General features: G+C 43.7%; 1 protein-coding gene across 1 annotated transcript in view; it reads left to right on the top strand.

Moving 5' to 3' along the window:
• The window catches only part of Arhgap28 (Rho GTPase activating protein 28), a 170,702-nt gene that overhangs the window by 91,267 nt on the left and 54,452 nt on the right, over nt 1–24,983 (top strand). Inside the window, 2 exon segments of the mRNA XM_028885124.2 lie at nt 11,982–12,190; nt 19,206–19,423. Of these exon segments, the coding sequence (XP_028740957.1) occupies nt 11,982–12,190; nt 19,206–19,423 (427 nt within the window).

Below are 24,983 nucleotides of genomic sequence, written 5' to 3'. Positions count from 1 at the left end.
TGCATTATCTCTGGATCATTCATCACAGTCAAACTATTAAATGGCAGTCATTCTGTTATATAATTGAAAGTAGATGCAATGAGATGTTTAATCATTTATGTTTTTAAAAGCATATGAGCTTAATGGATTGGTCATGCAGAGCCCCTTCAGAAGTCATTGATTCTAGTAAAGAACTCTTGGCAGTGGTGAAGAATGATGACGACATGCCTAGAAATCTGTGGACAGGGAGCTGTAGAGGAAGGACGTTTTCCAGGATGGGTTACTTCTCTATGAAAGAGAAGGCTTCAACAGAGATGGCAGGGGAGAAATAGCTCTCTGTGTGACCTATCGATCGGGGATTTACAGTTTCCTGTCTACTGTCAGGAATCGGATGATACTGAACCACCAAAGCTGTCCATCCTGGTGTGTGGAGGAGCCTCGGGGATTCTGGAGACAAGAGCCCCCAGTGTGCCTAGCGTCAGCTAGCGTGAAATCATTTACGCCACTGTCTTCTGATGGAACTCATAGTTCCTCCTTTACAAAATCCACATCAGCCATGGGTGTTGAGTGTGCTGCTGGCCTGTGGCTTTCTTTGTCTTGCCCCAAGAGGCATTATGAGAACCGATTATGAGAAATGCTGCCATGGTTTGCTGTAGAAATATGTGAGATTCATCAGTGCTCATCAATATTTTGGTGAACTGGAGAGGGTGGAAGGAGGGTGGATTCCACAGGCCCTCAGTTATATTGCTGCCGTCATTAACATCAGAGTGCTCACATCATGAATGTGTGCAGGGAATAGCACCAATCTGATCCTTTTAGATCAGGTATACAGACAGGGTTTTTAAACGTTTTAGTGTTATCTCTGTTTTAGAGATAATTTACTTGCTTGGGGGCTATTCTGCCCTAGTATTAAATTACTTTCATAATGTCAGAGACAAAGGTTGTTTAAAAATGAATTTAAGTAATTATTTAAAACTTTGTTTGGAATTGTACTTATCTGATGTGACCCTGTGTAGTTACTTCTCTGTGGCTGTGATTAGATACTGTGACAGAAGCAACGTAGGGAAGAAAGGGTTGTTTTGGCTCACAGCTCCAGAGGAGATACAGTTCATCATGGCAGGGAAGGCACAGGTGTGGGAAGGCGCAGGTGTGGGGACAAGGTGTGGAAGGTGTGGGAGTGCAGGTGTGGAAGGCCAGTGTGGGTGTGGGCAGGCACAGGTGTGGGAAGGCACAGGTGTGGAAAGGTGTAGGTGTGTGGAGGCACAGGTGTGGGAAGGTGTTGGTGTGGGAGGTGCAGGTGTAGGGAGGCACAGATGTGGGAAAGTGCAGGTGTGGGCAGGCATAGGTGTGGGAAGGTGCTGGTGTCAGAAGGCACAGGTGTGGAGAGGCACAGGTGTGGGAAGGTGCAGGTGTGTGAAGGTGCCAGTATGGGAAGGCACAGGTGTGTGAAAGTGCAGGTATGTGAAGGCACAGGTGTGTGAAGATGCAGGTGTTTGAAAGTGCAGGTGTGGGAAGGCACAGGTGTGGGAAGGTGCAGGTGTGTGAAGGTGCAGGTGTATGGAGGTGCAGGTGTGGGGAGGCACAGGTGTGGAGCACACTGATCTTGTCATTTCATATGAACACAGAAAACAGAGAGGGAACAAAAAGCAGGGTGAGGCTATAGAACCTCAATCAGCCTCCAGTGACTATTTCCTTCTCTAACAAGGCTCCGCCTTCTAAAGGTTCCACAACCTTCCCAAACACTGCCACCATTTGGGGACCAAGTGTTCAAACACCTGAGCCTATGTGGGACATTGCTCATTCAACCACCATGAGGTTTGAGTATATAGCTCTGATTTCTTCTTATTACATATTTTGATGAAGGACATAACTCTCATCACTTTATGCTAAAATATAACTTTATTGTGTCATGTGTTTTTTCAGAAACATACTAAGGGAACAAAGGGGACCATCCCTAATGTGTAGATGTCAAACTGTAATGCTTTTGGAAAATGAATGACGACTGTGAATACAAGCCGCTCAAGAGACAGGCCACCAGGGGAAGCAGTAGAACCATCAGGACACCACTGTGTGGTGTCATTTCTCAAAACATAACTGTGCAACCTTGAACTCATGTCTTACACGCCAAGGGCTTATTTTCCCTTATCTATAAAATGTACTGGCATATGAAAACATCTCGAGCTTCCTTTCCTCCGTCTAGTTCTAGGATCACGGTTTCATCAGAAATCCTGCCTGTGGTGTTCCAGTTTCAGACTGTACAGGTGTCAGGGATCAGCCGTCTCCAAATTGGCCAGTGAAAACAAATGGAACACAGGTGGTCATTACCTCAGGGAACAGGCCAGAAATAAAACCATCATGGAGTGAGTCTGTGTATAGGACGCTCTGAAAGAGGAACATCAAGAAAGGTTGATGTTGCCATCTTAACGGCCAGTTCGTTGGTGCCGGCCGGGGATAAATGTGCTCTTGTAAATCCCCTAGTTTGAAACTGAGTTGGATGTGAGTTTCCTTCCAGGAGGAGGACGACCATTCCCACTCGGGGAAAGTTTGTCTAGATGGACACAGAGTTTAGTTATCCCATCTGTACAAGCACGCCCATGTAGAAGGTGGGCCAAAAACCTGCATGATAATTCTGGTGAGCTTGTTTGTGATGCCGCCCTGTCATGTGAGTTTCTAGAGCTGAAGTGGGGCAACAGACCCTCAGAAATGGGGTAAACTGGGGTAAACTGAGCATGTTTTCCACAATTCATTGAGTGTTAATGGTGGTGATAATGGTTATAAGTATTGACCACACACGTACCTGAAAGTGGCTGCATCTCATCAAATACATCACAGTACCTCACAGACAGACAGACAGACAGGGAGCTTGAAAGTTGAGGTAAACCCTTCTATGATGCCAGAATGACTCCAAAAGCACCAGAGCCCACAAAAAAGCACATTATAAAAATATACACCGTGGTTGGCTTCAAGCCATAGAGAAAACATGTAACTTACAATGCATACTGATACTCTAGTCCAGCGGTTCTCAACTTCCTCATGCTGTGATCCTTTAATACAGTTCCTCATGTTGTGGTGACCCTCAACCATAAAATTATCTAGTTGCTACTTCATAATTGTAATTTCACTACTATTATGAATCATAATGTAAATATCTTATATGCAGGATATCTGAGATTGTGATCCCCAAAGGGGTCACAACCCAAAGTTTGAGAACCACTGGTCTAGAAGGACCAAGTTTGGTTCCCAGTACTCACGAGGGCCATGTGTAATGCCATCTCCACAGGATCAACACACTCTTTTGGCTTTCATCCACATTTGCACACATGTGGCAGGTAAATGCACACACACACACACACACACACACACACACACACACACACACACACACTCACCTAAAAATTGTAAAAATAAATGTTTGTAGTAAAAGGTGATCTTTTAAAAAGCATTTATCTAGATTACAAAGTGCAATATAATTTCAGAAGCAGAAAACATAGATGACCAAGACTTAGGTACCATTGAAAGTGAGGAATGAATTAAAGGGTGAGAGAACTCTTTCTTATGCCCACATTCTGTTTCATAGTTCCTCCCCAGCATCTCCTAATTGGATAAAAAAAAAAAAGTAGTCTTGGAGAAAATGAACTGGTGTCACCAAAATGATTCTCTACACATAGCTTTAATTTATCTTAGAGGATTACGTGATAAGAGTCACTTGTGAGATTGACTGAGCCTCACCAAATATAGGCATCAAGTGTATAAATTGCATCTTAGTTTGAACGTAGGCAGAACGTAAAGGGTTCACATTTGATGATTTACTTTGCCTGTGGAGCAGGCATCTTATCCTACCATGGTTTAGATGAATTAACCAAACAGGGAGGAGAACCATTGGCCATCTGTGCCCACTGTCCTTTGCTGAGAGCAACCAAGCCATAGTTTGTTGTAGAAATGGCCTGCTTGCCTGCCTGCCTGCCTCCCTCCCTCTTTCCCTCCCTCCCTCCTCCTTCCTCCCTCCCTTCCTTTCTTCCTTCCCTCCTCCTTTCCCCTTCCTCTTTCTTTTCAGTGTTAACTTTCTCCTTTTCTCTCTCCTTGTTTTCAAAGCTACCTGAAATCTCAAAGCATTCTTAATTATCCACGTTTAGGGGAATTAAAGCAGAGGTAATTTTTTGATTGTATGGAGTGCGGTGTTGGTGAAGTCGAATCTTTACTCTGTATTCCCTTGGCATCTTTGTAGCCAGCAGCAGCCATTCCCCCACCTTTGGGCCAAACTAAGAGTGTTTTAAGAAACACATCCTAGTTAATGCACAGCTTGTGCTGACCAAAGCCTTTGTTCTTACTCTACGGAGGTGCGGAAGCATGCCCACATGGCAGTACTATTTTTCACTTTGAATACAGTATTCCATATATCACAGGAGAAAGTCAATATTTTGTTGCAAATGCCTTTTCTTTTGGGTGATCTTACCCAACGGTGGGCTAATAGGAGCATTCTGGCCCTGTTTGAGATCATCTGGGCTTCTAAAAGATGCTCTTCAAAAGTATATATACATATGAATATAACTGCACTGTGAGCTGAGGAACATATTTGTGCATTGTTCAAAGGGGAGATGTGTGGTTCTGGTTCCATCTTTTGAAAACTTGGGAGTTGCTTGGTCTGAGGACAATGTGGAGCAGGTGGTTCCTGTCCACTTAGAGATGAGCTGTGACTCAGGGCTCTGCTGGACAAGCCCAGACCAAAGTAAGGCCAGCAGCTAGGTAGCCCTTCCATCTGGGAACACGGCTAGAAGCTTCTTTGCTTAGAAGCTAGGCTATTATTACCTGGGCATTCCCTTAGTGGGGTGGAGTGAATCTCATCTTGCCCTACCCCCAAATGGCTTAGTCAAGAATTCTTTCCAATTACAGAAGTTGGAGAAATTTTGACTACAAATAACAATAACAAAAATAAAGTCGATTTTAAAAATAAGTGGGCTTTCCCCTCCCCATCACATTTCTGGAAGTCCACAGATCAGCAACAACTGGTGTTGCTCCCGAGGCTCTGTGTCGGTCACTAAAATGTCTACGCCGTCTCTCATAGTGCTGACTGAGACAGCTGCTAAAGCGCTGGTCTTCTTGTCCACATCCAGAGAAGGAGGAGGGCGGCAGAGAAAGGGGTAGCCCCTGTGTCAGAATAATAGCACATTTCAGTTAGTCCCAGGAGAGGACTATTCTTACGCGATTTGGGCCAGAATTGGGGCAGAGGGCCAGGTGTGCAATAAGGAAACTGGGGAACAAACTCAGGTTTGAGAAGCTTTGACAAATGTAGTCTGGGTAGTTCAAGTGTGAGAAACTTTGACAAAGGCATTCCTAGTGATCTGTTAGAGCATGGTGACATTTCAGCACTGGCTGTTGCCTCTTCTCAAATCTAGCTCCATGCAGCCTAGCAGATTAGTACACTATAATAATTACTACCACGTGGGCTCACTGTTGGCCAGACATTTCACCTAATCTTTGCCCTAACTTGACTTAATCCTGACAACGCCACAGAGACTGTGTGGTTGATGTCCCTGTTTTACAGATTGGGAAGGAAGGGTATAGAGGTTCCAAATCGGTTACTGGGCCAGCTGGTTTTAGAGTCCTCCTCTAAGTCACCGTATGGTGTTCATCCTTTGACACAAAAATATGTATTGTCACACGAGGCTATACAGTGATCTCAAGGGACTTCAGGAGATAAGAAAGTTTGCTTTGAGGAAGATCAAGGGTCTGGGCTGATACCCCGGCTCCATCATCTACTCATCTACTCTTCCAGTATTTTTGAGTCTCTACAATGTGCCAGACACTGTGGAGGTAACACGGGCATGCCTCTTCAGGACAGTGTTTCAGGTGGAAAGGAGCTAAGAGAGCATGTGTCCTCTGGGAAGAGAAAGCATGGCTTTTTCAGAGAAGGTAAGAAACATTAGCACGTCTGGTGTCAGTGCCGGATAGGAGTGATAGGAGGTGGGTCTTGAAACTGAGGAAAGATCTTGCTGGCCATGAAGTCTAGAGAAGAATTCATATTCTTATAATAACGACAGCAGACATTTCTGTGTCACACGTGGCTCTGTGTGACACCCTCATCGAGCAATGAGATGTGTAGTCCTGGCATTGACGGCTTCAGGGGGCTGACATAAAGATCAAATGAGGTTGTGTGTGAGAGTAAATCATCACGTGGAAAGATCTGCTAAAAAATGGGAGAACATAAAGGCTCACAAAATATTATATAGCAAAAATATTTTGTAAACTCTTTAATTTTATTTTTTTTTTATACTTTGCTCTCCAAGTGAATTTGGAATTGGTTAAAACAGTGCAGCACACCATGCATAGAAAAATGTAACCTGTATGTGTGTTCATGCATGCACAGGTACACACGTGTGTAGGTGTTTGCATGCATGTGTGTGCTTTGTGTAGTGGTCCGAGGACAACCTTGGCCGTGACATCCCTCAGATGCCATCCACCTGTCCACCCTTTTTTTTTTTTTTTTTTTTTTTTTTTTTTTGTTAGAGACTGGAATCTTCTTACTGGCTTAGAACTCATTAAATGGCTTAGGCTGCCTGGCCAGTGAGCCCCGGAATCTGCCTGTGGCTGCCTCCCAGCACGGGGGTGACTGGTGTGGACCACTGCAGCCAGCTCTTCACTGGGGTTCTCTCCATTGTACTCTGGTCCTCCTGTCTACTTGGCGAACACTTTTGACTGACGGAGGCATCTCCCCAGCCCCAGCACAACCTGTCTCAAAGCCCGACAGGTTTACAGTGTGCTCCATTTGGGATGCAGACTATAGGGACGGGCTATAATTTCCATGGTAACTGCTAAGGGGGAGGAATGTAAAAACCCTGACTTTTAAAAACTGCACTGGAGAGCAGTGGATACAAAGGCATGGATGGGAGCCAAGTTCCAAAACAGGAAGCACTCTACCTATGTGAGCAGAGCCCAGTGGTCACTGCCCCCCTGGTCACGTGTCCCCGGAGTCTGTGCCCTACTAGACAGAAAGTCACATCTACTTAAGTCAAGGGACTCTACTGGGACCCGGAGACAGCGTTGAAGCTGTGACTGGCTGGCTGCCCTATAGCGACAGATTGGAGTCTCTGTGGATCTAGTTTTCTCTGACAGTTCTCTCTGTGGGTAATTTTGCTGACACCTCAGCAGCAGAAGAGGCTGGGGCCAAACTCTAAAGAGGTGGGGAGGGAGGGAAGAGAGGAAAGGAGGAGGAAGGATGAAGTGGGGAGGGAGGGAGAGAGGTAGAGGGGGGAGGGAGGGACCGAGGGGAGAGGGAGGGAGAGAGAGAGCGTGTATGAGCGCTCTAGCCCTCAAGCCCTCTGAGCAGGGGAGGCCTGGAGTGCCCACAAATTTCCCCTTCATGTATTTGAAACCAGAGAAAAGTTTAAATCTAAGAAAAGTTCAACTCAGCCGTCAGTCTGAGACAACCTTGATGAGGCTGAAGGAATCTGTCCCTCACTCCAGCTCTTCCAGGATCTTCTCTAGGGTAAAGCCTCACTTCCTCCAGCTTCCCAGAGAGCTTTTTAAAGACAGCTGACCATGTAATCACAAGTTTCCAGATAGGACAGAATGACTCCATGAGAACTGTTTTCAATCTGTGTTAGCAGCGTGCCAGCATACAGATGGTTGGCATTAAGAGATAACAATTTTCAAATAATGGTAAACATTTTAATGAAATTAGATGAAAAGATGGTAGATATTAAAAGGTGAAATTATGGATAATGTCAACAACGGAATAGAAACTTTAGAAAAAAGGTAATGGGATATCTTGATGTGAAAGCTACAATGTGAACTGAGACATTTGTTGGATGGACCTAACAATAGGTTAGACAGGCATAAGAAAAAAAAATGTACTAGGGAAGAAAAATTCCTTAAGTAAGCATGGAGAAAGCTGGGGCATAAAACAAAGAATGTCATGAGGGAAATTTGGGATAGCATTAAGTAGTCTAACAGCTAATAGAGTCCTACAGAAAAAATAAAATAAAAATACCACCCAGTGCAGTGGTATGCATCTGTGACCCCGGTGTCCTTGCAGAGAGTTGGAAGGCAGAGGCAGGAGAATTCTCAGGAGTTCAAAGGCGGCAGGGCAGCCTGGCATGTGCAACAGCGGCTGACGACAAAGGAGAGCGGATGGACAGACATTCTGTGGCTGTGGTGGCTGCCGGCAGTTCACACAGATATGGGTCAAAAGACAACGGGTCAAAGTGTGGAGAAGGAAAAGCTTTCCTGTTTTAATTTAATGTTGAATATCTAGCTATCCACGTACCCTTAAAATCTATTTCGAGTCTAGCAGTGTTCTCCTAGCTAAAGTTGCTTGTGTGACACAACCGCATTCTCCTTTTCGTATAAGGTTTTCCTGGCATTGTTTTGGTCTAAGGGGGAAAAAAAATACAAACATCTGATGAAACCTAAGCGTGATTCTGTCCTAATATGGTGAGGTATGAAGCTGTAGACCACGCCCCATCCAACTGTTGATTGGGCCTGGGGACCAGCATTGCACAATGTGTCAGCAGGGAAGGTTGTGATCTGTCCCGGATGAAGATGAGCTCTCTGAAACCCTTCCCAAAAACGCAGAAGCTCTTCTGAGGCCATTTGTCCCCAAAGCGCTGTCTGAGTTCTTTGCCAAAAATAATAGCAGCTCACTACAGCTAAGGGATTCTTGGGATGCCTGTCTTTGTCAGCTGCTCAAGGCCAGGGTCATGCACCTGTTGTCCCTGCTGCTAGCCGAGTTTCTGGAAGGTTCTCCTTGAGATTCCATTGTGTCTTTTGCATGGGTAGGGAACTCTGCTATAACCAAGTTGGTGGTCTTTTTATTTCCCAAAGTATGTGACGTCAGACTTTTTCAGTTCTTGGGTACACTTGCACATTTGCTTAGATTCCGAGGTGAATTTTTCTACTGCCTGCAGTTATTGATATGGCATGCAAAAAAAAAAAAATGTCTCTGGCATATTTTTGGAGGAAGGAAAACAAGAACTGTTATGGGGGCTGAAGACATGACTTGGTAGCTAAGAGTACCTTACAGCACCCAGAGGGTGCCTCATAACTATCTGTAACTCCAGCCCTAGATCCAGTTACCTTTTCTGGCCTCTGCAGGCACCATGCATATAAGCAAAAATACCCACACATGTCAAATACATAATAATAAAAATTTTTAGAGAATTGTTTTATATAGTGATACTGATATAATTCAGATAAGGAAAGAGCCTCCGTTTTGTTTTATATAATTACTGGTTTTAAATTTATTCTTAGAATATATTGTTATAATTCTTAAAACTTAGTCTGTGTTAAAACTGTAATTTTGTAAGTCACACACACACAGAGAGAGAGAGAGAGAGAGAGAGAGAGAGAGAGAGAGAGAGAGAGAGAGAGAGAGAGAGAGAGAGTCTGGTTCTAGGGATTAAACCCAGGATCTATACATCCTGTGCTGTGAACTTCCATCAGACCACCCTCCTATGACTGTATTTTTTTAAGAAGTTAGGCTATAGAATCCACAATTATACAAATTTCTGGATAGCCATACACTTTTCTCTGAATAGGATACTTGGAGGACAATGGACTGTGAATAATGGTGATAGTTTCAGCGTTACAAGAAACCTGTGTTGACTTACCAATACCTTGTGCATTTGTTAGTCGTGCTCAGAATTACAAAAGGAAAACACAACCACCAAAGCCTTAAGAGGAGCACCGACCTCCCTGATGGCCTGTGGGTCACATGTAAGTCTCAGCTGCACGCACGGGTCTGCTTACCCAAGAGTAAGGAATTCACAGAATAACTTATCAACAGTTTATCAAACAAGGCTGCCTAAAATTCTTTTTCATTGCACAAATGCATTTTTTAGAGCTGAGTATTTCATACCTTTTCTAAAATGTCTTGAGTTTTAAAAAGTAAAATTTCTGCTGCCAATTAATGTCAGAACTAAACTCTATATGATCAGGCCTCAGGAAAGGGTCAGGGACACGGGTGCAGGATCTTCTCGCAACGGTGACTCCAGTCTAGAAAAGATGGAGAGATGGAATGTTTTGGTCGTGTTTGTAGAGCGGTAGCCTTGCTTTTCTTGCATAATCTCATGTGACTGTATCGGTGAGCTTCACTGATGCTACAGGCCATGACTGAGTTTGATGATAGGCCACTGCTCCCCTGCTTATCAAATGTAGCTGTCCTGGGAGCCCTAAAACCCAGAGTTGGACACCACTGTGCCTTTTCTCCGGTTAACCCTTTCCGGTGTGGTGTGGTGTGGTGGTGGTGGTGTGTGTAATGTTATGTTCACACATGATGACCAAGAAGCAAAGAGTGAGAAGGGAGCAGGGTGACAATCTTTCTTTCAAAGGTTTGCTCCCAGTGACCACCCTGACTAGACCTCCTATTTTAAAGGTACCATGACCTCTCATTAGCACCCCAGCTGGGGTGCAGACTATTAACACAAGGGCTTTAAGGGATGATTTCAGAGCCAAACTATCGCAATTAAGAACACCGGATATTATTGAATAAAGAAAGAAATTCAGGCTGCATTGTTGGGGACCAGGGTGTTCCAGATAAATAATTTGCTCTCAGGAAATGTAGTATTTGTCAGTTACATAGTATGAAAGTCAAAGGTTTATTTCGTGTCATTCACTAAAATCTCTTTGAGTGACCACATTTTGAAATTATTTGTAACTTACTGCGTCTCTTTTGAAAGCAAGCTTCCTTCGACTGTCTTTATGTCCTGGGTGTTTTACATGTGCAGCCAACCCTGTGAAGCCTTGGAGGGCTTGATCCCGGCTTCTGCTCTCTTACGTTCCTGGGGGTGCTGCCCGGGAGTGAGTGGCCATGGGAGGAGCCACTGCCCTCCTCAGCCATTGGACCCACACTTAGTAGGGATGTGCTTCTCCCCATTTTTGCCAAGAGTCTCTGAGCTCTGGGTTCTTGCCCACTTCTTCATCCTACCACAGGCTACACATCACTTTTATTCACCACCTCATAATCTCTGCAGCTGGTTTTTATAAAATTATTATAAATATATTGTTTATTTTACAACTTTAAAATGCATAACTATAACACTTACCATTTTAAGCATTTGTAAGTATAGTCCAGTGTCATTAAATACTGTGCTAATATGCAACCATCACCATCATGGATCTCTTTGCGTATTGCAAAATTGAGACCCTAACTGCCTACCCCCATCTCCTGGCAGCCACTTTCTGTCTCCATGACCTTGACTACACTCAGTCCTCACAGAAGTGGAATCACACGGTTTCCTTTGTGGTTCTTTGTGACCGGCTCATTTCACTTAACACAGTGCCTTGAAGTTCTAGCCATGTTGAAGCATGTTTCAAAATGCCCTTTCTATTATACTCCCCACTGATGGGCATTGAACCCAGAGCCTCACACATGCTGGGTAAGGACTTTACCACTGAGCCACCATCTGCAAAGTACCATTCCATGTACTAGCACCCCATATCCATTTGTTCACTGACGACCACCTGCTATGAGCATGAGGGTATAGATGTCTCTTTGAGTACCCGTTTTCAGTTACTTGGGGGTGTTGTAATACATCTTTTAAAAATTATTTCTGATGGACTGTAGTACTGATTCCCAGAGAGGCTGAACCAGCTGACATTTTCCACCAGCTGTACACAGAGCTTCTGGTCTCCCCACATCCTCGACAGCACTCCGTACCTCTTACTTCTTTTCCTTTAATAAGGATGCTCATGGATACTGTTGGCTGACTTTTTACCTCTTTGCCATCATCTAAGGCACTTTACAGAACAAACTTTAATTGTGCACATTCCTACCGACAGATGTAATTTCCCATTTTATGTGTGATAATTACTTTTTAAATTTTTGTTAATGTCCATATAGCAATACAGAATCATTATGAAGTATGGGGGGGAGAAATGGTCCCCCCAATGGCGCTCATTCTGCCAAGCCCCTCTGATGGCACTAACTGGTCTCCGTTGACTCAACCTAGATTCCATTTTTCCGTGACTTTACACCTGGTTTCATCCTGCTGTTCTTCTTTCCGCAGAAAATCCATCCCTCGCTGCCGAAGGATTAACAGGATGCTCTCCAATGAGTCCCTGCATCCTCCTGCCTTCAGTCGCTCCAACTCTCAAGCCTCCGTAGACAGCAGCACCTCCGTGGAGGAGTTCTGGAGGGAAATCGAGAGTATCAAGGAGAGCAGCGTGGGGGCGCAGGAGGAGCAGCCGCCCACCACCGAGGTCAAGCCCGTGGATGGTAAGGGGCTGGACCTGCCCTGTGGGTTTCCCGTTAGGGAAGTAGTCAGCCCACCGATTCTATAATCAGTAGAGGTGTGGTTAACTGTTGCCAGCGCTGAGGGAGGCAGGCCGCAGTGTCATCCAGACAAGAGTCCTCAAGTAGCCCTGCTTGTGGGTGGTGTTCCCTTGGGGTGGGCACCTTTTCATCAGACAGACCGGGCATGCTGAGGCTCTTGACATTTACATCTGTGTACTTGACATTTAAGAGAGTGAACGAGAGGTGGGGAGGAAGAGAGGAGGAGAGAGATTCGCCTTAACAATTTTAGAGGGAGAAGTTACTTTGAAACATTTGTTGGTATTAATATATTAGACTGCCTGGTAGTCCACAAAATAAAAATTGTGTTAAGCATTGAGGGTGGAGACACAGCCAAAAGCAAGCAAATGAACAGATGAGAAAGAGCGTAATGGTTCTTAGCTCTCAGAGATCAGGATCCCGGCTGGAAAGCACAGCCCAGCGCTTCTTGCCTCGCTTGACCTCATGGATGTATAAAATGTTCAGGAATGTTTTCATTAATCAGCGGTTAACCTTAAGACAGCTACCAGCTTGAAAAGCCTTCTCATCCTTTATTCTCTTCTCCTAGTCCTTCCCAACAGCAAGACACAATCATTTCTAAGTATTCAATTAGAATCCCATACCACACAGACAAGGAGCACCTCACATGTAGTTCATGAGCATCCGTTCTAGGAAACAGGCCTCCAGCATCAAAGTATGTGTCTGTTCTTATTTCTCCTGTTTCCTTCCATTTTGCCTTTTCAGGCAGACACTTGGAAGAGAATGCCTCTTGTCCCATATCCCTGCTTTTTCCCCCCCTTTTCTTGCTAGCAACCCAGTAACCGCCAAGTCTGTATGAGGCCTCAGGGGTTGCTGGCATTCTGTCCTTATAACTAACTCCCTGACATGCTGAGAAACCAGGCTCTTACTCCTTCCACACATTTGCCATTTGTTCAAACCTAAGGGATGTGGAAAATATTTTCTGCCAGCCTCAACTGCTACAAAATGCAGGTTTACTAACTACAGTTAATATTTATTTGCGGGGGTCATGTTGAAAGTAATTGTCAAGATGTAAAGATCTTAAGTGCACGACGCAGTGGCCTTTGATGAGGGCAAAGGCATGCGCTCCTCTAACCCTGCCTGGATCACAATTCATTTTGTCTGGTCTATACATCATGTCTATAGTCCCAGCACTCAGGAGGCTGAGGCAGGAGGATCACTAGTTTGAGACCAACCTGGGCTGTGTAGTAAGACCTTATCTCAAAGAGAGATGGAAGGGGAGCATTTCATTCAACCAGAAGACTTCCTGTTTCATCCTTGTTCGTCATACCTCTCCCAATGACACTGTCTAGGGCCAAAGGTAGCCATGTCCCCATGTTTGTGTGTCATAGGGTTTATGGCACTGTGTTCAGTGTTTATGAGATTTAGCTCAGTAGTTCATTGCTTTTTGGTTTAAGTAGATGGCATTGGTTTCTAGGGATGCATTTAACAAGGTACCACAAGAGTGGATGGTTTTTAACAACATACATGTATTCCTTACAGTTTGGGGAGGTAGAAGTTGAAAACCAGTAAGGTCTTGCTCTCTGGCTCTCTGACACGGTTAGGAAAATCTTGTTGCTGCTGCTGCCTTCCTGGTCTGCATTGACCCTGGCAGGCATTGGTGCCCTTGGCTCCTAGGCATCACGCTGTGCCATTCTCAGCCTCAGACAGCTCCAGGTGTTTGCATGTGCGTCCTTCACAGGTGCCAGCAGTAAGGAATTAAGGGCTCACTCTGTTCCAACATGGCCTTCCTGTAATTTGGTTTGGCTAGAGATTTGTTTTGATTTTTGCTTTGCCATGCTTTGGATGGAGGACAGGGCTGTGCAAGTGCTCTGGCCCTGAGCTACATCCCAGCCCACAACTCCGATTTTATATGTGTGTGTGTCAGAAGCTGTCTTTTCTCTTGTTTTTAATTTTCATCTTTATTGAAGTACAGCGTGTAAGTTGAAATTGAACAATTTTATGATATGCACATTTTAATGAAAACATTCAACCCATAATTTATCTGTAAATGCCATTTCCTGACAAGGCGACACTCGCTGTGCTGAGAATTATAGCTTCAGCAGACGTTGGGGGGTAGGTCAGCTCTATACAGTTTAGTCCACCGGATGAATACATCATGTTTTCCTGACCTGCTAATGGCATGGTGGATTTTCTTTGTTTACAGTTGAAGCACTTTTTAAAAAGTGGATGACTTGAGAAATCTTGTAGAAATTATTTGTGGGCATACATTTTTATTTCTCTCAGATACATGAATTTTTATTAAATGTGTTTAACTATAAGAAACTGCCAGGATTTTTTCTGAAGTATTTATACCACTTTACACCCTTCCCTACAGGTTAAGACAGAGTTCCTTTTTTCCCCCTACATCTTTGCAAAGTTTGATAGTATCAATTTTCTTAATAGGAGTGATTCTAGATTTGTTTCAGAAGTATCTTACAATTTTGTGGCACTGATTGCTAATGGTGCCAAGTGTGTTTCCTGTGTTTAATGTCTGTTCTTACACTTTGTGAAAGCTTTTGTGTATTCAAAAACATTATCCTTTTATATTTGCCTTGTAGGAATTATTAATGCATTCAAGATATGTATGTGTGATGCATGCCTCACAAAAGTTTCTGACATAACTATTCATATTCTTTTTTAAAAAATATTTATTTATTTTTGTTTTATGTGTGTAAGTGCTTACCTCCATGTATGTGTGTGAACTACATGTGTGGCTAGTGCCTGTCAGGCCAACAAGGTTGTGGAATCCTCTAAAACTGCTGTTAGAGGTGATTGTGAAAGCCACCATGTAGGTGCTGGGAAGTGCTCCTAACCACTGATCCATCTTCCCAGCTGATCTTCATATTCTTAATGAGATTCTTTAATTGGGCCTCTCTCATCACTTTGCTTCAGATATGTAGAAATACAGTTGTTGTTTTTAAACTTGACCTCATATCCCCTTCACTTCCTAAATTCATTTTTTAGTATTGCAGGGCTTGAAAAATAACCTGAGCCGAAAAGCAGTGTAAATTCAAATCACACTAGAACATTATCCAAATCAAAATTTGGAGGTTTTAGTCCCCTCTAGTTCCTGCCCTTGTTTGGTTCTTCCCTGATCTCTCTATATAATTATTTCATGTGTTTTATTTAGAGCTTATAATTTTAGTGCTATTTTGATAAGAGTTATACTGACTCCCATGGGAGATTGGATTCCTGTTGTAATGTGTGTCTCCAACACACTTGCTGAGGAGTCAGACTTCTGGTGTGAAATGCTGCACAAGATAGATGGGCTTGTTTTTAAAAGTTACATATTCATCAATTTTATGACTCAATAACACAGCATCCATAATTATATTTTTCATTTGAAGCTTAATTAATCAACTAATTAATTCAACAAGTGGGTGCACCTTCCCTCAGCTAGGTGCTCCATAAGGTCCGTTAGGGTTACAAGTAGAATCTGGAAGCATTCCTTTTTTCATGGACTTGAACTAACAAAAAAGGAGGAGGAGCTTAATGAAATGAGATCAAGACCTACCTGAGGGGAAATTACTTGAAGGGAAAAGAAATAGTAGAGTTGAGGCTGATAACATTAAGGCATGCATGACCTTGTCTCCTAAGTTCAGGAGACAGACTTCCTTGAGAGAGAAGCTGAGGTCTGGAAGATGGCCAGTAATGAAAGAGCCAACAATCATCTGTGTCCAGATGTGACACAGACCTTCCGAGGACCCCACAGTAGCCTGGTATTATTGGGGGACAGGTGGGGGAGACATTGTGTAAATACATCTTACAGAACACGTTAAAGCCAGGGGAAAGATATCTATATTTACATTTACAAGAACTAATTTAGTGACAATGTGGAAAATGATTTGGAGGGACCTGGAGGGTCTAGGAAGAGCTGCTGGGAGTCTGTTGTGGAAGTCAAGGTGGGAGATGGTGGTGGCTTTGACAAAGGCTGTGGTAGAACAGATAAAGGGAGGCACAGGAAGCTGGGGGATCCATAGTGCATTTCTGTAATACAGCACTCAAAAGGCTGAGACAGGAGGATGGCCAGTTCAAGGTTAGCCTGGACTACAGAGTGTGACTCTACATCAACTATACAAAAGAAAAAAAAAAAATGAACAAATGAATTTGGAGGATTTTAGGATGTAATAAGGAAATAGTATAAAAAGTCTTGGCAGTGTGTTGGAGTTGATACTCCTGGGCGACTTCTTTGCCTCATTAGTTGGTGGTGGGCTTCGCATATTGAAATGTGGAAGAGTAACAGAGGACCGGGGTAGGGGATGAAGACTATGAACTCAGGCTTGAACATGTTGAACGTAACATTGGTAATGAGTAGGATACATGGGTCTGGTATGCTGGATTGAAACTGTACATGTAACGATTGGAAGAGACCATGAGACTTCATTCTTCATAATTCAGCAGACATGAACCACACTGGTGTCTGCTGTGGACGCTCCTCACCTAGGAAAACATTCTAGCTATGTTTTGCCCTAGGGAAAGACCCTGGGTTTCAAACCATCAGTTCCCAAGTCTTATGTTAGCTCTGTTCTCCCTTTCTGCTATTCTTTCATTATTCTTTCCTTACAGAAGTGGAGAGAAAGACAACCCATCTTTTAAAACGTTAATGTTCATTTACATTTCCGACTTCATCTTGAGATATGATAGTTTTACCTAAGGCTTAAGTAAAAGAAACCCTCCTAGGTCGTTCCAGGTTTGACCTCCCTCTGGTCCAAGTATTATCATTTCACATCGAAGCGGATATTAACTCACCTTTGATTTCTGTTAAAGGGACAGTTTACACAGCAACCAAGTAAGAAAAGCACGGCAGTGAATATTTTTGCCAAGTTGGCAATGGGACTCCGAAAGCACATTGAGCATGTCTGTTTATATACGGATGATGCAACAGTGTAAGCAGAGTTCAGGACTGGGGCTTTGAAACATGTTTACACGTCAGTCTAATCTCCTCATCAAACAGCCCTCGTTCCTGATAAGCCTGTTTAGCATAGTTCCCAGAGAAGTGTGTGCACTGGATTTTCTGCACAGGATACGTTACTCTGAATCCCTTTAACTTTCATCCATTTTGTTTACAGTGGTAATTAATGCTCACAGATGAACCTCGGGTTTTGAAGTGCCTTCTGAAAAATAGACAGGTTGTCATATGTTCATAGTATTAGGAAAATGAACAGCTATTAAATATTTTATTCTGGGTTCTTTGCTAAATTCATAGTTAATTTCTCAAAAAAAGTTTCCTCATGGCTGCATACTGTTTTTACTGCTATCCTGATTGTGGTGCATGCTTCTAACTGGGCACTGTGTCCTCCCTCTGTGTGGTGGCTATACAGGGTGGCCCTGCTCTGATGGAACTCCAGGGGAGGTAGGTGTGGATGTCTTTGGTGTGCTCTTCACAGAGTCCTTCTTCATCTTGGCGTGTGGCTTGATGGCTAAGTGTCCACAGCAAATAACACAAACACTTGTTTCTATCAGCAGATTCCCTTGTGCACTGGATTGACCTATGTCCAGTGTGCTGCTCAGGGGATGCTTGGAGACAGCAATATCACAAATACATGGATTAATAGAAATAGTTTATTACCGATAGGTCCCAGGGAGAATTCCAGAGGAGATGACATCCAGGATCCTTATACTCAGCCAGTAGATAGGAATCTAGAGAGAGGGATTATGGTACCTGTGGGATAAGGCCCTACCCAGGGTTCAGGTTTGAAATGAATAGGTTTAGAGCATGTAGCTGGAGTTTTCTCTCTGGGTCTCACCAAACCCCGGCAGTCCCTTAGCCCACTTATAAAATAAACATACAGACACTTATATTATTTAAACTGCTTGGCCATTAGCTCAGGCCTGTCATTGTCTAGCTCTTACTCTTATATTTAGCCCATTTCTATTAATCTATGCTTTGCCACGTGGCGCGTGGCTTACTGGTACCTTACATCTTCCTTGTCCTGGCGGCGGCTGCAAGCAGTCTCCTTCTTCCTTTCCTGTTCCCTTAATTTTCCTCTCTGTTAGTCCCACCTATCCTTCCAGTCTGGCTACCGGCCAATCAGTGTTTTATTTATTAACATATTTGCCATACAGAACGTCCCACAGCAAGAGCAAGCCAGTTTCCACTCCGTGGAGTGAGGGTCTGACAGAGGTGGGTCCGGCAGCAGTGTCTTATGATCTGTGAGGACAGTAGGTTGCCTCTAGCCATCCTGCACCACGTGGTCAACGGAAGGTGGTGTAAGAACCACATTCCACGGCGACGGGTGGGAAGACATAGAAAACGGAAACTCGGTCAGTGGTGACTGAGCCCCTGCTTCTGACGGGAGAAAGTTGATCCTGTGTTCAGCACGGGGGCTGGAGCAGCATCAGGGAAGGGAAGTGCATGGTGCTCATTTGCTGAGGGGGAATTGAGGACTAGAGACAACGTTTACCCATGTCAGTCAGCGACTAGGGGGTGAGTTTGAAGCTGACTGAGGAATTGCTTGTGCCCTACTAAACCGTGCTTTTTCTGTTATGATTTTAGTCAAAACGTCCATTTTTCAAATTAATTAATTAATTAATTAATTAATTTTTGGAATTGGAGGTTCCAACACAGCTAATCTTTAACCTTCCAACAAGGAAAACGGCCTTTCATAGTGGCCAGGTAACCTTGTTCTACTGGGCAGCATTTGAGGATTTTACTTATGAAAAAAAAAATGAGTATAAACTTTTCACTTATTTTTTCATAATCACTACAGAAGAAAAGATAATCTTAGCTGCCCATGGTAACACATGCTGCAATCCCAGCATTTTGGAGGTGGAGGCAGGAAGGTCCTAAGTTCAAGACATTGTCTCAAAGCAACAGTGGAAAGATAACTATACATTTGCTGATGCTTCTGAGTGTCTGGTATGTCCAGAGATGTGGCTGCGTGCATCATCAATCCTCTAGAAATGATCCTAACCTCCCCCTGCTCATGCTCTTCCCCAGAAGGAGAACTGGAAGCAGAGTGGTTACAAGATGTGGGATTGTCGACTCTGGTCTCCGGGAATGAAGAGGAGGACGGCAAAGCCCTCCTGTCGACGTTGACTCGGACCCAAGCCGCTGCAGTGAAAAAGAGATACAACACGTATACCCAGACGCTGAGGAAAAAAAACAAGCAGCCTGTCAGGGACGTCAGAGATGTCTTTGGAGTCAGCGAATCGCCTGTATGTAACAAGTGTGGTTCTGAAAAGTTTGCTTTGATCTCGGGGTGGGAGGATGTGGCAGAGATGGGAAAACATCACAGGCAAGGCTGGTCCACTCTAACTCTCAGAGGGAGCTAGAGCCAAGAGCATGGCTGCATCCTCCAGACTGGGCTGGAGTAATCAGCCGTCATCCTCCATGGCTGCATTTCCCTGTACATCAAGGTTAATCTTTTTATGCTGAATTTGCAACTTCCTTGATAGTGGAGTGAACCTTTAGAGTTGGGAGGCTTAGGGCCTTACCTAAAGCCTTGAATAGAAATCCTGTGCAAGACACAGGGGCCCCTGGGAAATACCCAAGGCCGTGTGAAGCAAGTCCAAGTGGGTTGTTTAAAATGGGGTTAGGGAAATGAAGAGTAGCTTTTAGGTTCAGAAAATTTAATATGATAAAAACTAGAAGACATGCGAACCAATTAAATAAATGAATAAAAATAGACAGAGTTAAGTATCATGGTTCTCATGAGAAGTGGCCAATTGGTGCCATCTTGTCCCTAGTAGTTCTGCGGCCAGAGTTTCACTTTGGCACCGTTAGTCACGTCCCCCGTTTCTACGTCAGCTTGACTGATAGAAAGCTCTTTCAGTGTATTTCTTCCTTCATCTATTGAACCATTTCAAAGTGGCGTGACCGTGTGTCTTGTTACAACAGATATTTATTGAATGACGTCTGGGTGTATGATCCCTTCTCAGATGCTATCCAAAGAGGATTCATGGGATGTCGGGTTGATGAGTACACATGATAAAAGAAATTTGGTACTGCAAGGGAATTTGGTATTCTGCCTGAGGGCAAGTCAGTCATTCAATCTGATTTAGGTGTCTTCTCGGTTCTGTTGCAGCATCAGTCACGACACAATTTAAGATGTCAAGAATGGTAGTGTCTTAGTTAGGGTTTCTGTTGCGGTGAAGGGACACCATGACCAAGGCAACTCTCATAAAAGAAAGCATTTCGTTGAGGGCTTACTTAAAGTTTCAGAGGTCTAGTCCATTATCATCATGCCAGGGAGCATGGCGAATGCATAGCCCTGGAGCAGTAGATGTGAGTTACATCCTGATCTGCAGGCCAACGGTGGGGGAGATATGCTGGGTCTAGTGTGGGGTTTGAAACCTCAAAGCCTACTTCCAGCTACATACTTCCTCCAACAAGGCCACACCTCCTAATCCTTCTCATCCTTTTCAAATAGTGCCACTCCCTGGTGACTAAGCATTCAAATATATGAGCCTATGGGGGCTAGTCTTATTCAAACCACCACAGATAGCGATCATGGATGAAATCTCCAATTGGATTCTTTTCTGGTTGCTCGTATCTTCTTTCTTAGGTGTAATCATCATAAAGGGTAGTTGCCAGGACACTTACATATACCTAGTGAACATATTTATCTGTATAGTAATATCCAGGAATAATGCTGTCTTTCTGAACTTTATAGAGTGATAGCAATGGTCTGTTTCTATTCTGTTGAATATTACAGCCTCGATCACATTTGCAACAAGCAATTTAACTGAATTTGATATTTTGTGTAATTTTTTTTTTTTTTGGTTTTTCGAGACAGGGTTTTTCTGTATAGCTTTGCACCTTTCCTGGGACTCACTTGGTAGTCCAGGCTGGCCTCAAACTCACAGAGATCCGCCTGGCTCTGCCTCCCGAGTGCTGGGATTAAAGGCGTCCGCCACCCCACCCAGCTTATTTTGTGTAATCTTAATTGATCTAAATCTAAACAGTCACATATGACTAGTAGCTTGTATGTCAAATAGCAGAATGTTATGTTGTCTGTTATGATATAACTTGCCATGCATTGGGAGTTTTGTGACATTTGAATTTTCAACTTAGTTGAAGTCCATGTCTTTCTGGATGGAAGGATTATTTTTTTCTCTAGCAGTAATTGAGTAAAGATGACTTCTGTTCCTTGAAGTTCAGCTACAGATATCCTGGTCAATGAAAAGTTTGTCCTGATAGATTCAATTCCCTGGGTTGCCTTTCTATTGTTTCCAGAATCATCTTATAATAGTCTTGAAAACTTTGCCTACCTGCTTTCTTTGCCAAATCTATTTCCAGCTACTTCAGACAGAAGTTTGGGCTCTACTCCAGCAAACTGTGAGATAGAAAAGGTCTGTACACTCATCCTGAATCCTGTATCTGAAACACCTTCTATAGGCTCCTGTTAGGTAGGCCACTTATTCTCCCCCTGGTGGGAGTCTGTTGGGGGTCTGAGGGACCTTTAGGAAGTGGGGCCTGGGTGGTGGAAGTTGGTCACTAGGGGCAGGCCTTTGAAGATTGTACCTACCTCTTCCTGGTTTGCCAAGAGCTAAACAGGCGCTGTTGTGTGTTCCGACAACCACAGCTGAGCTGATCCAAAATGCCTTTCATTCCACGATGGACTGAAACTGTGAGGAAAAACCAGAGAGGGAAGTTTTTCTTGGGTGCAATCAGCTATGAACTGCTGTTTCCGGGCAGGGCATTAGGTCTAGCTGGGCACACACCGGTAAGAGAGAATGACGTCAGAACCCTTCCTCCTCTCTGCCTTTGCCTTCCGTCTTCCGTTACAGCCCAGTTTCGGAGTAAAATGGGAATAAGGGCTAAGGTAAGGGGTGGGTAGCTGCAGGCAAAAAAAAAAAAAAAAAAAAAAAAAAAAAAGCCAAGAAGCCTAGTAGTGCTGCTTAAAACCTCCAGGCTGTTCCCTGTCAGACACGTAAAAACCACGTAAACCTAGCCTTTGAAAAAATACCTTCCCATTATACAAGGTCTGATCTTTTCCCTAAAAGATATCAGCATCTACTGTGAATGAGGAAACTTGATACCTTGTAAGGAATGCACTGGGACTTTTTAAACTTCCTGTTTTAACAGTGTAAACACTAATTCTCCTCTCTCCTCCTGCTCCATCTCTCTCCTGGTTTGTTTCTCTGCCTTCCTCCCTCTACTGCTGACTCTGCATCCTCTCCTCCTCATCCTCTCCTTCCTCTTTACTGTTTCTCCCTTTGGGCTTTTCTCCCTCTTTCCTCTCTTATCATTCATTATCTTTCTTTAGCATCATGTCATTGGCCAATATTGATTGGATACTTGCCTGCAATTTTCCATTTCACTTTCTTAGTAAATTTCTTTTTATTTATATACCACCACCACCGTGTGTGTGTGTGTGTGTGTGCGTGTCTGCACATGAGTACCAGAGTGTGCTGTACTTGTAGAGGTCAGAGTTCAACTTCCATGATTTTCTCCTACCATGTGGGTCCTGGGGTGTGAATTCAAGTCATGAGACTTGGCATTGGGTGCCTTCACCTGCTAAGCCGACCACCTTATTGATTTTACCAATGTCCTTAATAAGTGATAATACGAATTCAATGGTTTGAAAAAAATAGATGCTCAAATTAGTTTTCAATTTAGTTTTCCTGAATTTTTTACGCATAGAATTCCAAGCTTAAATTCCCCTTCCCTCAGAGTTGCAGAGGGCTCTTCCCTCAGCTGCCCTGAGTAGTACCTGGGAAGATGTCCTGCCTACGTCAGCTCAGCCCTGCTCCTTTAGTGAATGAAAGTAGAAGTGTTTTGATTTCCATTTTCACTCTTGGGATTTGAAATTGTACCAGCTCGACCTTTCTGCCCAATTCACCATGCCGATACTAAATGAAGACCTTGAGCACCAGCACATAGTTAAATGGTTATAAACAACTCTCACTGGCACATGAACTCCTGAGCCCCTGTCGCGTGGTTGTTGGGATTGGACTGATCTCACTGTCTCTTCATTCTTCTCTTTTCATTTCCAGGGGTTTTATTTTTGTTTGTTTGTTTGGTTGGTTTTTTTTGTATATGTTTGTTTTGCGTTCTTAAAAATCCCTTGAACCTCCATCTGTGAATGTCAGTAATTTGGCCACGGTTGACCTTGTACTTAGGTTAATTTTCAGAACTTAATACTTCTTAGTTTATGACCCTTCTCCCTTCCTTTGGTTTTTCTTTCATGGTAGTAATCTGTCCTTTGGTGGTGTTGGTTTTGTGTCCAGGGATTAAACCCCGGGCTCGCACATGCCCGGGGAAGCATTCCACCCCTGCTCTCCATGCTCAGCTGCACCCATTCTTGTTTCTTGGCTGCAATAACCAACCAGCACTCTGAAGACAGTAGCTCAAGCTTAACCTCCCAACGCCTGTCCTTTCTGTGAGCGGTTTCCTTCCGGGTGGCGTACTTATTTTTAGAGTCATTGTTTTCCTCTTCCCATTGTTATTGCTAGATTGATTTTTCATCCCCGCCTGTTGATGTGTGTTTCTTCGTAGAAGACTGGATTGATCGCTTGTGATTAGGAGTTAGTGACTGTGTGCTTCGTATATAGTTGTATGGACCCGCTTCCTCACCCAAACTCCGCTATGGAAAGGATTTGGGGTCTGTGGGTGGACAAGTGTGTCACCTGTGACATTTTGCTTTGAGACACGTGACAATTGATGCCCGAGTGACAAGACTCCTCAAGAACTCTATTTCCTTTACAGGCAAAGCAGAATCCCCTTTCCTACTCCTGTTCTTATCTTCCAAAAAGCCCCAGCTGAGTACAGTTCAGTTGCCCTGCTGTCCATGACCACGACTTCCTCATCTGAACAGCCACTACACTCTAGTGAAGGTCACTGTGGCACAGGAGTTTGCTGTCCTTCAGCAATCGGTCAAGGAAAGACTCGGCTTGGCCCTTTTACCAAGAACAACGTGTCTCGGTTTTTCATCGCCGCTGTGAGTTGGCTCGCGTTCCCAACTTTTTCATTTCTTTCTGGATGTGGAGGCCTGGGGCTAAGTGTTTAACTTCTGCCTATTTGTCGCTTGGACCTTTCTCCAGGCTGAGGATTTTTCGACGTTATTGAACCATTTTTTGAGGGTTGGGGCCGAAGCATTTAACTCCTCAGTTTTCTTTTGTGCCTTTTTTTTCCAGGCTGAGGCCTGACCAAACCATTTTTGAGTTTTAATCTTCCAGGAGCTTCCTCTACCTTCTTTTCTGCTAATGAAATGTTGAGTGCCTTCCAGAGCTAAGCCTTTTTAAACGATGCTGTATCTTCTGAGGCTTAGTTTGATTGTTAGGGGAGGGAGACAGGAGTGTGCATTTTGTTCTCTTGATCGAATTTTCTCCTACAGATTAACTAGTTCCTGTGAAAAATTAATGTGCTTTTCCCCCCCTTCGTTTTCAAAGAAATATATAATCTTTGCTAGAAACAGAAAAATATGGTCACTCAGGCTGAGGAATAACTATTTTTATGGGCCCAAATACATTTTATGATTTCACTGTATAGCCAGTAAATTAGTTTTCCAATGGTGTCCCGTAGTGAGGGAGTAGAGCGTTTGGATCTTGTGTTAGCCATGGGATGCTAAGTCAAAAGTGCCAAGCTCAGGGTGTTTAACACATGGTCTGTACCCAAAGGCATTGCTCTAGGGTTTGGAAGACTTGAGTAAGTATTCTTTTCACAACACATTTAACTGGAGAGACAATCAATCTAATTCATGCTCAATTTCATAATGGATATTTAACTAAATGTGTACCTAACTGACAATTGGCTCTACAGATATAGTCATGC

The sequence above is a fragment of the Peromyscus leucopus genome, chromosome 13, assembly GCF_004664715.2.
Source record: "Peromyscus leucopus breed LL Stock chromosome 13, UCI_PerLeu_2.1, whole genome shotgun sequence".
Taxonomy (NCBI): Eukaryota; Metazoa; Chordata; class Mammalia; order Rodentia; family Cricetidae; genus Peromyscus; species Peromyscus leucopus.
Note: the sequence above shows the minus strand (reverse complement) of the source record. Positions and strands in the feature narration are given on the sequence as shown.